A 16,470-nucleotide genomic window follows, 5' to 3' on the forward strand; every position below is an offset into this window, starting at 1 on the left:
TATATATATTTGTCAATTTATAACTTAAGATATAATTTAAAAAAATAACTGTCAAGAGGAATAGAGTACCCCCTCCCCAGGACAGAAAAATTCCTGCTATGCACAATGGGGTAGAATAGGATGTAAATTCAAGACCTTTGTGTCCATGTACACAATCACACACACAATCACACACACACACACACACACACACACACACACACACACACCTTCCAAGCTAGAAAACGTGACCTGACTTAGTGTTCTTTTCATCTCATTGCCTATTTGCTCAAGTTGTGCCCAAGTTCCCTTCTCTCCAAAGTGTTCTCTCTTCCACTGGGGGGAGAAGATCTCTCTTATTTGAACATCTTTATGTGTGTGTCTGTGTGTCTGTGACCATGTCTGTGCCTGTGTGTGTGATTTCAGCTCATCGAAGACCCAGTGGAGATCGTGAACAACAAGCTGGAAGTCCAGGCCTTCGAGCGCATCGAGGACCAGATCAAGCTCCTCGGCTTTTTCAAGAATGAGGACTCCGAATGTAAGTTTTCTGTCAACACGAGTCTGAAGGCTAGCCCTAACAAGGGTGCTAGGTTAACCCACAAGAGGGTGTGGCTTTAACATCTCTTTTGCAGGGGGGAGTAGAACTTGAATTTCTTCTTGTTGCCTGTGCAAAGGGACACGGGCAGAAACTGTGCAAAATAGGAGGTGAGTTGAAAAAAACATTAAGGGCAGGTCATGTTTTCTAGCCTTGAAGGTGTGTGTGTGTGTGTGTGATTGTCTATGTGTGTTATTGTGTGTTACTATATGTGTTGATGTATGTGTGTTTTTACATGTATGTTATTGTATGTATAAGTGTGTGTATGTGTTATTATGCATGTGTTCTACAGAACAAACTGTCTTCTCCCTCCCTCTACTCTCCCACCTGCCTGCCTCCCCATCAGGGTCTCCTGTAAAATGGGACACCCAGTGGACATCTTCCTGATGTTGGCAGTTCTAGCTGGAGAGCTTCCCTGTCAGCAGGAGAGAATTGAGTTTTGGGTGGGGATGGGCTCAGTAGTTGCTAGAAAACATGGAAAATCTCTGGTCGAGCCCACAGCTGGCCATTCATCTGTGCCTGTGATGCCACCACACCCTTGGGCAGATTCCTATGAAGGTTTTGTGGCCAGGTTGTGTGTGAGCCAAGGGCCCTTCATCAGCATCACGGCAGTGGGTGTGCAGGCAAGAGAGGGTGGAGACTGGAGGTCTAGAGACGCACGGGGGAGTGAACAGGAAGGGTCACTTTCTGAGTCGTTAAAAGACGAAACAGAGCAGAAACCTTACCTGAGCCCTGGCACAAGTGAGCTGAGAGCTGCTCTGCTTCCCGATCCAGTTCTCCCTCTCCCTTTGTTCCTACGCTCCGCCCTCCCTCTCCTCCACCAACCCTGGTGCAACAGCTCAGGAGGGGTCAAGGCCAAGAGCAGCACAGAAAGTGCATTCCAGTACCTTCCCCTCTGCCACACTGACAGAAACCAGAACGACCCCATTTTATAACCATCTGTAATAGCCAGGGCCTGTGCCTAGAAGATTGCCTCGTGACAGACAAGTGGGGTTGTTCTGTCCAAGCAGTTATCTGCGTTTTAATGATGGTGAAGGGGTGGGACACAAAGGTCTGATTAACTGTCTCTTGTCACTCACGGATGCTGAAGCCAGAATGTCAACTTTAGTGCTCATACCCTTAACTAGCGGGCTATGCTTGCAAGGCCTTGCAATCCCTGTCAGGGGACGGCAAATGTGATTATGCGTGTAGGCATAAAATGAGGGTAACCTGCAAGGGATTTGGGCTTCCTCGCTTTATTATTTATTTACTTATTAATCTTCTTATGTAATGGTAACAAAAAAGGAGCTGAGATGGGGAACAAATATATATATAGTTTTCTGATCTGGAAGGAGACTCTTGAGTCACTTCCAAGAAGGCAGCTTTGTGACTTTAGGTGTGAGGCTTAAAATAGAGGCATGCAATTCCCAAGGACGGCTTCAAGTGCCAGCCTCTTCAGTTCCTTGAAAACCACATTGGTAACGGACTTGTTCACACACTGGATGGTGGCAGAGGAACGGGCCACACTCATTGCCTTTTCCGTCGCTGCTAACATTCTTTTCTCACCATTGGACATAATTTAGCCAGTCTGGTCCCCGCTCTTCATGAACCCAAGCATCCCCACATCCAGATAACAAACTCTTCTTCTTGGTCACAGGTACAATCTTCTTATTTCTTGTGACCATGAATGGGATTGAAACCCAACCATATCTTTCCATAGCATATTATGTATGGAAAAAATAAGTCATGTTTTTACTTAGGAATGCATACATAGATGTGGCCCAACTTGTTTTGTAATTATTAGTAAAATCTAAATACTAGCTGATGGTGGTAACTTATGTCTATAGTTCTAGTGCTTGGGGTGTAGAGGTAGGATGTTGAAGGGCAGCAGCTGGTGCTACAGGAGACCCTGTACTTTAAAGTTAAACTTAGTTAGATGCTCAGCCTGTGTGTATACCTGTTTGTGTGTGCATATGAGTGCATGCATGTGTGCACATGTGTGTGTGTGAGAGTGTGTTCATGTAGATGTGAGTGCAACAGAGAACAGGCTTTAATTTTTTTTAGTTCAAATTTTTATTTTTATTCATCTTTAGGACATTCACCCCTCCTTCCCCTCCTCCTGCTCCCTCCCTTTAATTCCCCCCCCCAAAAAAAACAGAGTCTCTTACTGGCCTGGGACTTTCCAAGTAGGGGCCAGCAACCACCTCAGGGATCCACTTGTCTCTGCCTCCTCAGCACTGAAGTGACAAGCATCTGTCACCCTGCCGTGTTTTTATTTGTTTGTTTGTTTGTTTAAATTTTATTTATATTTTAAAAATGATCTTTTCTCATTTTTACATACCAGTCCCAGTTCCTACTCCCTCCCCTCTTCCTGTTCCCCCTACACACACACCTCTCCACCCCACTTCCCATCCATTCTTCAGAGAAGGTAAAGCTTCTTATGGGGTCTTATTATCTGGGTTCTGGGTACTGAACCCCAGACTCAAGTCCTTGAGTTTACCAGGCAGCTACTTAACTGACTGAGATATTTCCCCAGGCTGTGGTTCCTGAAACCCCGTGCTCTCCCCAGAACAAAAGACTTTACATTAGTGTGTTCGTCTGTTTTACCTGGGCATTGCTGAGCCAGCATTATTCTGAAACAATCTATGACCGAATCTTATACAAATCTGCCTAATTCCAGAGTATAAAATCCAGTGAGAGGGGAGGAAAGTCAATCTTCTGAAGAGTCCATCACGGCGGGACTGCAGGTTGTAAAATTTACAAGAACCACCCTTCCCATCCTTCAAGGGAAGGCCCGACTCCAGACACCTCGCGCAGTCCCTGCCCAGGTGTAGTAAAGTGCAGTGTTCTCACACGGGTGTGGTTCCGTCCTCCCGTGACAAATTTGGATACACGTTTGAAACCAGAGTCAAGTATAGGCTTGGCTTAAAATAATCTTAGAGGGTCAGGGTTTAAAAGTTAAACCTCGTTTTAGTCTTTGAACATTTCACACACACACACACACACACACACACACACACATACACACACAATTTTGATCATATTCACCCCTGACTGCCCTCCTGAATTCCTCCCAGGACCCCCTATCATATCTCACATTATCAAACTGACTTCTAAATATTTATATTTAACCGTATGTGATGGCACAGGCTTTTAACCACAGCAGCTGGGAGGCAGAGAGGGACGTGGATCTCTATGAGCTTAAGGCCAGTATAGTCTACAGAGTGAGTTCCAGGACAACCTGGGCTACACAGAGGAACCCCTGTCTCAAAAAACAAATCAGCACAAACCAAGAAATAAATACTTAAGTTTATATCCAGAGGTTTGTGTAGCTCCCAAGCTTGGCTAGAAAGCCACTCCTGGCTGTGGCTCAGTGCAGAAGCTGGGAGTGTCCAGTGTAGGTGGGGCGTCTCTACCATCAAGCCCTTCCCCCAGGGCTCAGGGAACAGGACAGAAAAGGAGGCAGAGAGGATGCAACAGCTGGGGGATGGCGAGGAGGGCTGCGAAAACCAACTTGCTTTTAAAAAGGAAAACCAACCGTAAGACATACCTAGGAGCCCTTCTTTGGAGAAATGTGAAAAGCTTCATTGGGTCCTGTCTTCCTTTTAACTGTAAGCACAGTGCGGTCCGTTTCCTTCCGATTATGGGCTCATTTATGCAGAGGCAGCATCTTCTGCGGTGCAGCTGTAACTCCCTGCATTTGGGTGGAAGAAAGGTTTTGGTTTTTCTTTTCCATTTGATTTGGAGCTTTCCATGTGATTATTTTTTTTTTTTTTTGATTCGGGGTTTTTCCATGTCTTTTTTTCCTTCCTCTTCCTCAGTTTCCCCAATTTCTTGCTTTCTGTTCACAAACCTGTGGGGGAAGGATGCCAGTCAATTTCAGCTCCAACTACTTTTGAAATAGTACTAAATAGTGATTTAACTCAGTTCTCTCCAAGTGTGTAGTTTGCCTCCTGCAAATGTCCCTTTCTCCCGTGGCTTCCCTCCTAGACTACAAAGCCTTCCAAGAGGCAGCCGAACACTTCCAGCCCTACATCAAGTTCTTCGCCACCTTTGACAAGGGGGTAAGTACCTTTGAGAACCATTTCAACACATTCAGTGGCATGGACAACTCAAACCCCTCATCCTTCTTTGCCTCTTTGTCCACAAGTGTTAGAAGAGTCTGGAAAAGCACTTCTGAGGCTGTGGTCCCTATATTCAAGCCCATAACCCAACAGGAAAAGCTAACTACCGGATCCAATGTAACCCGAATTCAAAGACAGTTTGCCCTCATTGGCTGAGGTTTAGAATTGGGACAACTTTTGAACAGGAGCGGCAAGGTGGGGAGAATAATCATTTCTTAAGTGCTTAATATGCACAGGGATGGGCATTCCATCTTCTCAGGGCCTACCAGAGGAGCCAGTATTCTCACTGTACAAGGCAAGGAGCGATAAGTGGGTTTGATCACAGTCAGTGAGAGGTAAGGCTGACTGTCGTCTGAATCTCACCTGATGTCAAAGATGCTCTTCTGTATAGCTGTGCGCAGAGAAGGAAGCCACGGGTGGAGTGTGTGGCTGGAGTATGGCCATCGCAAATGTGCAGGAGATGTTAACTAGCTATAAGAACTGATGTTAACCAAAGACATCTAGAACTGGTTGGAGGGGCGGTCACAACAGTGTTTTAGGCGAGGATGAATGAGGAAGCCCAAGTTGGCGCCGTCACTGGCCTCTGCTTTTGCTGAGCCAGGGTTGATTAAAACTGTAGCTCTGAGTGCTGAGGACGTAGCTCAGTTGGTATAGTGTTTGCCTAACGTGCACCAAGTTCTAGGTTTGATCTCCAGCACTGCATACAGGAGCACACAAACAGGGTATTCAAGGTCGTCCTCAGCGGCACAGGGAGTTCAAAGCCAGCCTGGGTACGTGGGACCCCGTCGGAGAGAAAAGAACTGGTGTTCATCAACAGAGGAGTAGTTAAAGGAAATGTGGGGCTGGAGAGACAGCCCAGCAGTAAAGAGCACTGGCTGCTCTTCCAGAGGACCCAGGTTTGAGTCCTAGGCCCCATGAAGTGGCTCACAATTGTCTGTAACTCCAGTTCCAGGGTTTCCATGCCCTCTTTGACCTCTCCAGAAACACAAGTTGTATATAAGATATCCACGCGCATAAAATAAAAACAAAATCTATAAAATGATATGTACACATAATGACCATTTTCCAGCCACAAAGAATGAAGCTGTTTGCAGGAAAATGTATGCAATTGGAGGTCATCATATGGAGTAAACTGAGTCGGTCTAGGGAACACAGTTATCATGTTTTCTGTAATGCAGGGGTTCTATATTTTATATTATATACAAAACCCTGTAATACTGTGGCATGAAAATTAGAAGTAAAACTCTCTTAGGAAAATAAAAAGGAAGACAAGGGTAGTGAAGTATGGAGAGATTACACAGTTGCATGAAAATTTCTTGATGGGACCCAGTGTAATTTTTAAAAAAAAAAAAAAATAAAATAAAGCAGGTTCGTGAGAAGGGAAGAAGGGAGAGAATCCTGGGCAGATGGGCGTGGCTAATCACCAGGTCCCTAGTTTTCTGAGTGGCAGTGTGTTCAGAGTTCAGGGCAGTTTGTTTTTAGAAGTGCCTTCCGGCCTAGCCAGAGTGTGACTCCGTGTCTGTGCCTGTGAAGACGGGGAGACCAGCGAACCCCCAAAGCTGCTCTACTACCAGCTAAGACAGAGTCCTAAGTGCCGCCACTCACGTGGCCTTGTGAGGGTCACACTCTTTGAAAAGAGAGCGGCAGTTTCTGCGCCTCCCTATGGAACACAGACGGGGACCAGGCTAATGGCACCCGGGACTTGGTGGTGGGATCCACAAGGCATGACTGCGGACTCCACAATGTCCAGCAGAGGGCGAATGAGCTCAAGAGCAGAAAAAGTAATAAAGCCGAGGAGGAGGAAGACAGCCAGGTTTGTGGCAAGAGCATCTGACCACACAAGGGAGAGAATCCTCAAACAATCGGAGATTGCAAATCTGATCTGGAAAAACAACAACAAAACCCCCCAAAACAAACAAACAAACAAAAAACAGCCTCAAAGCGACCTAGGCCATTACAAAGTCCGAGAAGAAGCGGCTGCTAGGAACACAAGATCAGTTTGGGTCCAGTTTTTCACACAAGGAGAAAACATTCGACACAGTGGTCTTTCTTTTTTTTTCGTGGATTCATCCACTCAGTTAGCAAGTTATTTACCGAGTGACTTCTAGGCTTCCAGGCCTCAACAGCATCAAGCAAGACATGTGATTGGCCTTGTAGAAGTTAGAGTTCAGGGAGAGAAAGGTGAAAGGGCAGAAAACTAGTAAGAACCCAGTAGTAGCACAATTCAAGAGGCCCGTAAAGAGGACAAGGCTGCTGGAGTAGATTTAACGATGTCAGCATTCTCAGCTGCAGTCAATTCATCTTCTTTCCTCTACTGAGCTTTTAAAAGTCTTTGTGTGGGCCAACGAGATGGCTCAGTGGTAAAGAGGCTTGCCGTCGAGGCTTATGACCTGGGTTCAATCCCAGGGACTCACATGGTGAAATGAAGGACTAACTCCCATAATTTGCTCTCTGACCTCCATACACACACACTAGGCATATCACATGAATGGGCACGAACACACATACAACAGATATAAATGATTATCTATACATATCATATATATGATAAAGCAACTAAAAGAAAAAAAACCTTAACCTATGTAATTATTTTAGGAAATTTGTTTTTTTAGGGTTGTGTGAGAACATGGAATTATGAATTAGTTTTTGAAATATTTATTTTATTTTAATTATGCATGTGTGTGTGTGTGTGTGTGTGTATGAGAGTGCAGAAGCCCACAGCTATCAGAGGCATCCGATCCCCTTGGACTGGAGTTACAGGTGGCTGTGAGCCCCCTAACATGGGTGCTGGGAACTGATCCAGTCCTCTTCAGGAACAGAATATGCTTGTAACTGTTGATCCATCCTTCTGGCCCTAGGACTCTAAAGTTAGAAACAAACAAACAAAAACCAAAACAAAACAAAAACTCCTCCCAGGGAACTTTACAGGACACACAGGTTTGGGACCCACACGATCCCTATGGTATAGATCAGGCTACCCTAAAGTTGCCCTTCTCCTTCTTCCTGGGGACCAGTGAAATGAAGATTTAGTCACACCGGGGCCTGAAGGAGCTGCTGGAGAAGAGAGATGTGGAGAAGATCCAGGTTCCTGCTCACCTGACTCTTCATTGCTGACCACGGGACTGGCCTGTTAAACTGCCCCAAAGTCACAGTCAAAATCCCCGTGTATGCAAAGGCCAGGAAAATATTCATTGCCTTTTGTAGTTTGCTTGAAAGTACCAAGCTTTATTTCAACTAAAGGAAAAAAGAAAACCAAGGGCAATTTTAGTTTTATGGAACTTTCTGGTATCTGAGAGTACAATGCATCATTATGTAATTGTAACACCCGTGAGCCAGGTTTTGCTAGAGTCTTGCCCTGGACAAGAAATTAGCAAGAAAGCCTTGATAAATACTTACAGACAAACTGAACTAATAAATCCATTGGCCAGTCAACTCTCCTTCAGTCCCTGCTATCCAAAATGCAATCATCCAAGGCTGGAAAAAAAAGAGAAGTACAGGGCTACCATGCAGATGGTGAGGGCGGAAAGAGCCAAGAGACTGTTAGAAATCTTAGGCTCTTGCAGACTAGAACTTAAGGCCTCAACAATCCAATTTTACATCCATAGACTTAACATTGCAGACTAAGGCAGTAGCATCCAGGGTCCTGAGACCCTGTGCACAGGCACAGACATGCACATGCCTGTGGGTCTGACCAGATCTCACCTTCAGGGCACGATTACTTCCCCTGATGTAGGACGGATTAATGAGAACTCAAGACAGACAATACAACATCTCGTTAGAATGCAGGCTGCCAGTGTAGTTATTTACGGAGCATCTACAGATTCCTTTCTTTACATGGTCAAGAAGAGGGGAATTCTCAAAAGGAAAGGATGTAGGAATACGAGAAACTAGAGGGAGCGCTTACTTTTCCCTCTGAGTGTAGACGTGGACTTGTCCTTCTCATCCTGATGAACCACCCACCCAAATTGTTCTTTGTAAATCAGAGCGGAGCAGTACTCTGGCCACGTTCATAGCGAGCACTGCCAAACAACCAACCTAAAGCTCTCTGCAGCCATGGCCACGTGCGGGACAGTATTATAGTTTTTATTCAAAGTAATCATTTCTTATCAGCCCGAAGCCCGGCTCTTAGAATATGAGTGAGCCAGTGAACCTGGAGAACAGGACCTGGCATTTTCAAGTTTGTTGTACCGTAGGTAGGTGTGCAAAGGATTATGTCAATACAGGCCCTGCTCATTTACACTGTACCCACCCAAGGGGAGGCGATCAGGTGTAAGGAAGACTCTCTCCTGCTTCCTGACTCTCCCTCTCTCCCTCTCCCTCCCCCCTCCCCCCCCCTTTCTCTTTGTGTGTGTGTGCTGGGGACTGAACCTCACGCGTGCTAGACAGAGCTCCGTACCCCCGAACTTCATCCTCAGGCCACTCTTTATCTTGAGACAAGATCTTCATAAGTGAGACTAGTCTCGAGCTCACTCTAGTTTAATCTGATGTTGAATTTACAATCCCCCTGCCTCAGCCTCCCTAGGGATGGGGTTATGGGCTTACACCAAGGCCCAGCCTGACTGTAGCTCTTCCTGTGTGTGGCCTGTTGGCTTCAACCCTGTGTAGGATGTCAGAATTAAGGCTTGTCTTTTGGAATGTAGCGACCTGAAATTAATAGCAAGTGATGATACTTATGGATAGAAGTGTTTCCACAGAATAGACCTCTTTGTGTAAGAGCTTGTGTAACACCCACCCTTCCCCCAGTAGTCCCAATCCCTGGGTTACTGGGTCACTGCGCTCTGGTTACCACCGCAAGGTGTCAGCTCCTAGGCAGTGGTGTGCAGTTTAAAAGGAGCCACTGTTCCGTCCTGTGCTTTCTTGGACCATGGCTCAGAGCCGGAGAATGGCATTTGGCTTCCTATTGAGCCTTGCACATTCCAGGCCTCTCAAAGCATGTCGCAATGAGAGGTCCTGAGCTCAGCAACTTTGCAGGCAAACACAGCAACCATTCTACCCTGACAAAGCACTGGTGTGTGGCCCCTTTAACAAGAGAGAAAAAAATCTGCCAGGCTTCAGGCGCTTTCTTTGAGCTTAGTTATAGGGTGAGCCACTCATCCTGGCTTCCTGGGAACAATCTGCACTTTAGCACTGAAAGTTCTAGGTCCCAGGGAGCCTTTCCCTCCTAGGCAAAGGAGAGCAGCTAGTTGTCTTATGGCTGGGCAGTTCTCAGTGCCCCCAAAAAAAAAAAAACACCTAGCAAGCTTGGGACAGAGACTAGGCCCTCGTAAGTCCCGTGCTTTGGCTCAACTAGTAATTAGAGTTTGTGAGCGGATCAAGGACAGGTGAATGGCCTGGCTTTTGATTCTATGAACCTGTGTACGATAACGGTTTCCATCAATTGCCTTTTCCAGCCAAATTATTTCCGTTAAAGCCACCCTGTGAGCAGGCTCGCCCCTCCGGCCCTGGCAAACGCAGCAGAGGGAAGATAACCACACACTTGCGTTCCCCACTTGGTCAATTCATGCTTCTTCTCCAGTCCTTTTCTATTGAGTCTGCTTTGATGGCAGATTAAACCCAGCCCAGACTACAAGCGAGAGAGTCCCTGCTACTCCAACATTTAAGTTAAAATTGCCCCTAAGCGCTCACGCTGTTACCAGAGAAAATAAGCACCCTCTCTTGGGTAGATAGCCCCCTGCTCCTCTAGGCCAGCATTCAGTGAGCGATTGTCTGATTTCTGCCTCTTACAGGTGGCAAAGAAGTTGTCCTTGAAGATGAATGAAGTCGGCTTCTACGAGCCGTTCATGGATGAGCCCATTGTCATCCCTAACAAACCTTACACCGAAGAGGAGATTGTGGAGTTTGTGACGGAGCATCAAAGGTACATGTGGGGGTCGGGGGGAGTCTGGGTAACGGCCAAGAGTCCAGGGCCACGGAGAGCAACAGCATAGAATAAGACACCCCACAGAACAGAACTGGCCACTGTGGCTTTGGCATTCATTGGCCAATATCAATTCAGATGTTACCACTTCTGAATAAGGTTCTACATTTGCAAATAGGGTTAGACTACATCCTTCTAGACTACCCAAGCCAGAGTAAGATAGGAACAAAACTCTAAAGTTATAATGGCAACTCCTATGTGTGGAGCAACATTCCTGGTGCTTTATGGGAGGAACTTTGGCCACTCTTCAACCTTGGAGTCGTTATTCTCCCTACGTCTCAGACAGCAGGTAGGACTGAGTGATTAAGTAATAATATAGCCAGGGCCAATTCTACAGGCAGCTCCTGGGATAGGGATGTTTGCTGAGACTCAGAGCATCTCTAGAAGAGATCCGCAAAAATTTTTCACTGAAGAACCACATAGTAAATATTTACACAGTTCTGGGGTCAAACGGCCTCGCCGCAGCTGTTCAGCTCTGGGCTTGGAGCAGATAAGCAACCCTCACTCACAAGTAAACAAATGGGCGTGGCGGTGTCCCAGGCAGGGTTTCGCCACACAAACAAGAGGCCTTGGCCTGGTCTGGCCCACCAGCTGGAGTCCTCTGCCTCTGGAGCCACCTGGGAACACAGGCCACAGTAGTGCGTCCACGGTCTCATCTTTCCTTCCTCCCTGACACGAATAAATGTGCTCACCTAAGCTGAAGCGCCATGACCCAGACACCTAGACAGTCCCTAAGGAAAGACAGCACTGGGGGAGGAGTAAACATGATGTCTATTGTTGAGGTTTTTGATGGATGACCCTAATGTTTAAAACTGGCATCCTGCATAGGAATAATTGTTGTGTGTCCCATTTTCTTGTTCAGGATTGACTCTGGGTTCTTGGGAGCGGTACCTTTCTTTGAGGAGGGGACAGTGGGAAGGAGCTGCTCCCTCTGACCCATCCCCATGTACTTGGTGTGCCTGGGATCAAACTAGGCTGAGTGGGTTGGGTCTAGTTCTCTCCTGACAGGGCAGGTGGGAAAGCTCTACTTCCTTGGGGCAGATGTGAATTTAGGGCTCCTTAGGCTCAAGGAAGTGAACCAGCCTCTAATTTGCATGGAGCTGAGACTCAGTATCTCCTGTGATGATCCCTACTCAAGGAAACTCCTCTCTTTTGCAGACCCACCCTGCGTCGCTTGCGCCCGGAGGACATGTTTGAAACCTGGGTAAGGAAATGCCAAAACCCTGTGGTGTGTGTCCCTCAAGAAGGCTATCCTCCGAGTACCAAGTCTTATTGACCAGGTTGAGCATCTACAGAGTGAAGTATTGGGAACATGGATGGCCTCATGCTCGTGTAAAGCACAAATGTCCATGGATCCAGTATAATCCTCCTGGGTACTAGTCTCTAGGAAATATTGCTCAAATTTATCTCCCTTAGAGGTTGGCTTCCATGCAGATGCCACCAGCTGGGTCGGGCGGCACAGTAGAAGAAGCCCAGTCTACAAAGTCGTAGAGACCTGGATTCAAGTCCAGTATCAGCCACTGAGTATTCTTGTATCTATAGTATGTCCCGTGGTCTTTCTGACTTTTGTTTCCCCAGTTAAAATAGGGACGTTTGGCGAGGATGAGTGAGACCGAGTCTTCGGGGCTTGGCAGGTGCTTGGTTAATGACAGCTATAGACACTAGAGAGAGACTAGAATCTGGGGGTGGCAGCTCCTCCTCTAGGTCTGTGTCATAGACTGTCAGGTGGCTCCAACAGTATCATCGACAGGCTTTGGGGGTGCACCACCCCAGCTTCACTAGAAGTCTATGGACAAAAAACAACCATTGCTGGTGTCTCACTTAGAGCCGCCAGCTCTCTGATGTGGGACAAATACTTTAGCCCATTTTACATAGGGAAAAAACTATGATCAGCCGAAGTTAACTATTCAAAAACACAGAACTAATAACCATTAGTTCTTGGGATGCAAGGCTATCTGGACCCAAATCTCATGTTTTCTCCATATCCCTCCCTAAAGTGGCCATGTCCCCACAGGCTACCTCTGGTGTTGGGCATTAAAATGAAAACATTTATTTACTTAAAATTTAAACTCAAAGTTGGGCACCATGGTTGCACAAGGAGGAACTCACACTCCCAGCATTGGACTTGCTTCTGTTTCTGAAAGCACAGCACACATTCAGGGAACTCATCTTTCAAGGGCTTGTTACTGAGTGTAAAGGGATGGCAAATGCCTATAACGCTGTCCAGACTTCTGACATTCCAACACAATGTCATCTAGAAAGATCAACCCCCAGAACCACATGATCAAATTTAAAAATTCGAAAGTAAAACAAACCAAAAAAGCAAAACAACACCCCACAAATAAATCTCATAATGGTTTCAGAAAGCTTATGGTTTTGTCTCGGACCTTATTCATAAGTTATACATCATTTGGCCTGACCTGTGGGCTGTAAGTTGGACAAGCAAGCATTTATTTTAAAAACTCTTTTCACTTTCAAATCATTTCAGATTTATAAAATAATATGAAAGATCTATTATCTTTTCACCCAGAGTCCTCATTTGTTGATATTTTACTCCCCTTGGTTTTTTTCTCTCTCTTCTGATATATATGAATATGCTCATAAGCAAATACATATATGTAAATATATTTCTGTGCTCTTTGAGAGTTCTGTAGCTGATATAAAAATCCCAAAGTATTTTAAGTGCTTTTCTCTCATGGTCATAGTGATAAAAATCCAGAAATCATTCTGTTGAAATAGGTGCGATGGGGCTGTGTCCCCAACACCCCGGCCGCTTGACTAGCTTATGCCCGAAATAACAACACACAAACTGTATTCATTTAAACACTGCTTGGCCCATGAACTCTAGCCCTTATAGGCTAATTCTCGCACCTGGACTAGCCCATTTCTAGTAATGTATGTAAGCACCCCAAGGTGCGCTTACCGGGAAGATTCTAGCCTCCTGGGTCAGAGCTGCCTGGGAGAGCAGAGCCTGGCGTCTCTGCTCCAGAGAGCAGGGCTGTCGGGTCTCTCCGGGAGCAGAGCAGAGTCTGACCTCACTTCCTTTTCCACCCAGCATCCTATTATGTTTACTCCTCCCACCTATGCTTTAACCTATCAGGGCCAGCCAAGCAGTTTCTTTATTGCTCAATGACCTTCCTCCATCATCATTCGACACCAGCCTGGTCTACAAAACGAGTTCCAGGACAGCCAGTACTGTTACACAGAGAAAACCTGTCTCTAAAAACAAAACAAAACAATCCATAAATCAATATTAAACATTACTCACATTGGCCAGGAGTCCCACTAGTATCTTTTATTGCAAGAGAAAGCTCTTTTTTTTGCACTGGCCTAGCATCTAATGCAGATTCTGACACTTGCACTTGGGTGTTAGATTTCTTCATTGCCCTTGACCCTAGAAAAGGTTCCCAGGCTTTCTTCCAGAACCTGAAACGCCATTTTAAACTGAGACCACATATTGCTTTTCCTTGTCAGAGGTGTCTTCGGTCCTTCTTTTCTTTATCCTGAGGTCATTCATGATCGTCAAGTCTCTGGGGAGAAAGAGAGCGCAGCTGCAGAAACATCCCCACTCCCAGACTCTGCTCACAGACCCTGTCACACCCAAGACCAGGATTTCCAAGCCTGTGTCCCCTCCCTGCCCCTGAGCCTATGAGCTTCTGGAAATCCTCCCCTCACCATACAGACAAATATTTTATCACCTTGAGGGAGGTGGTAAAGGTGGGCAGGATGTGTCTGCCTGGCTCTGCTGCCACTACCTCTTTTTACTTTTTTTTTTGTTTTTCACTGAATAAGTTGAATCAAAACAAAGGAGAAGAGAGCGAGAGCAGTTTGTTCCTTTCCAACACTGCCTTCTGGACTGGTCACAGGATCTGGCCAGCCCTCATTCAAGTCCCCAAATGAGGGAAAGGGTAGCACAGGTCCTCCTAGCCGTCTTCGCAGTTGAAAAGGAAAAGCAGCCACGGTCAGAAGGACTGGTGGGAAGTCAGGTCCATGCCTCTCCCAGCCCCTGTGTCCACGCTGGGGGGCACCGCTCCAAAGAGCAGTATCTAGACCACTTATCCACAGCAAGTTAAACTACAGGTGTGGTCGATAGGGATTAGTTTGCGACTTACAAGCCTTCACTTAAATCCACTCTCGCTGACCTTACAAAACAGTTGCACAGGACAGGGGAGTGAGCCGGCCTCACTCAGTTTACCCTTAGCTCTCTGCAGTCCTGCAGATTTTTAAGACAGCAGCCCACAAAAAGCCATACCTGCCTTAGCACTGAAGAAAACGTTGGCTAGTGGCATTTGCTGTGTGGAAATCTGAGGGGAAGCCATAGTTTCTAGGGTTCAGAGAACTTGGAGGCAAGGGAGCCTATGGAAACCTAGTGCTGGCTCACCCTTCTTCTGAGACTGCATGTCAATAGCCAGAGTCCTTGGCAACTGCCCACAGCGGATAAGGGCCAGCGACTTATCTAAAAACATTACTTTATATTTTATTTATGTTGTATGTGTGTGGGGTGCATGTGTGCCATGGTACCAATGTCTGATGACATAGAGGCCCAGTGACAACCTGTAGCAGTTGGTTTTCCTGTCTTCCACCATGTGGGTCCCAGTGAATTTTAATCACCTATTTAGTGGCAAGTGCCTTTACCTAGGGAGTTATCTCATCTGTCCCAGTAATCTCTTCTGAAGGATGCTTTTCAATGTTGCAACGCAGAATACTTTCCAAGATAGGACTGAAGAGCCTTCGATTAGCCCCAAGGTGTTGCCACTGCCTTAGGGAGCTTTGCCTTGTTTTCTTTAAGTCTGTTCAGTCTGAGAAAGTTCCATAGAGGTGAAGGAAATAGGACAAAATATGGAGGTGGTAACATAGCTGCCAGTGTAGATAACACTGGTTTCTTCTTGGCAGAGCTAGGTTCTCTAACATTTTTCCCCCGGAAGGAGAGTTTTACAGACAGGCTCTTTCTTGAACTGGTGAACGGTGCATTGCATTGTTACTCTGTGTTAACAAGAGTGTTATTCAAGCAAATGCTGCTCACCCAGAGTTAATGTTGAGGGTTATATAGGAGAAATAGCCTCAAAATTTAACGCCTCAGGGAAGGGGAAGTGCCTTAGCTAGTTAAGGTAGTTGCTGCGCAAGGCCAGGGAACCTGGGTTCAACCCCCAAGAACCCACATGAAAGTGGAAGGAGAGACCTGACTCCACACAGTTGTCTGACCTCCTTCTGTGCCTGCTGTGGCACGCTCCCTTCCCCATCGCATGCTCACACAATAATAATAATAATAACACACCATCATAACCATAAATAAGATAATAACAATAATAGTAATTTCACCATCCATAACCCCAAGCCAGGACATTCATTGTAAGGCAGGAGCAAACAAAAAGCTGAGGGACCTACAGAAGGGTGTTGACTAGTGGTTCCACACTCCTCCTCCTTAGGGTCTGTGGCATGGCCACCAAGTGCACAGGCTGCGTTTAACCTCTCTAAGCACGTTCATCGCAAGCAGCAGCAATGAGCTTCTTCAGAGAAATAGCGCTGTCTTTCGCTGTTGGTTCCATGGTCTATATATGTATCTCACCCAAATTCATGTTTTGAAAACATGATGTCACTTGTGGGTGGGGCCTTTGGAAAGGTGACAGGCCGCCATGACTGAGCCTTCATAGTTGGAATTGCCGTTATGAACGAAGCCCCAGCCAGGAGATGGTGGCACAAGTCTTTAATCCCTGCACTTGGGAGGCAGAGGCAGGTGGATCTCTGTGAGGTCGAGGCCAGGACAGAGTCCAAAGCTACAGAGAAAGCCTGTCCTGAAAAACCCAAGAGAAGAAGAAGAAGAAGAAGAAGAAGAAGAAGAAGAAGAGGAGGAGGAGGAGGAGGAGGAGGAGGAGGAG

At 46.3% G+C, this 16,470-nt stretch overlaps 1 protein-coding gene across 1 annotated transcript in view; it reads left to right on the forward strand.

Moving 5' to 3' along the window:
* Casq2 (calsequestrin 2) overlaps positions 1-16,470 on the forward strand; it is a 71,627-nt gene that overhangs the window by 39,761 nt on the left and 15,396 nt on the right. Inside the window, exons 4-7 of the mRNA XM_050157529.1 lie at positions 406-517; positions 4,544-4,617; positions 10,404-10,534; positions 11,753-11,798. Coding sequence (XP_050013486.1) covers positions 406-517; positions 4,544-4,617; positions 10,404-10,534; positions 11,753-11,798 — 363 coding nt within the window. The remainder of the gene's footprint in view (positions 1-405; positions 518-4,543; positions 4,618-10,403; positions 10,535-11,752; positions 11,799-16,470) is intronic.

The sequence above is a fragment of the Alexandromys fortis genome, unplaced genomic scaffold, assembly GCF_014885135.2.
Source record: "Alexandromys fortis isolate MF-2015 unplaced genomic scaffold, M_Fortis_MF-2015_v1.1 scaffold_78, whole genome shotgun sequence".
NCBI classification, from domain to species: domain Eukaryota; kingdom Metazoa; phylum Chordata; class Mammalia; order Rodentia; family Cricetidae; genus Alexandromys; species Alexandromys fortis.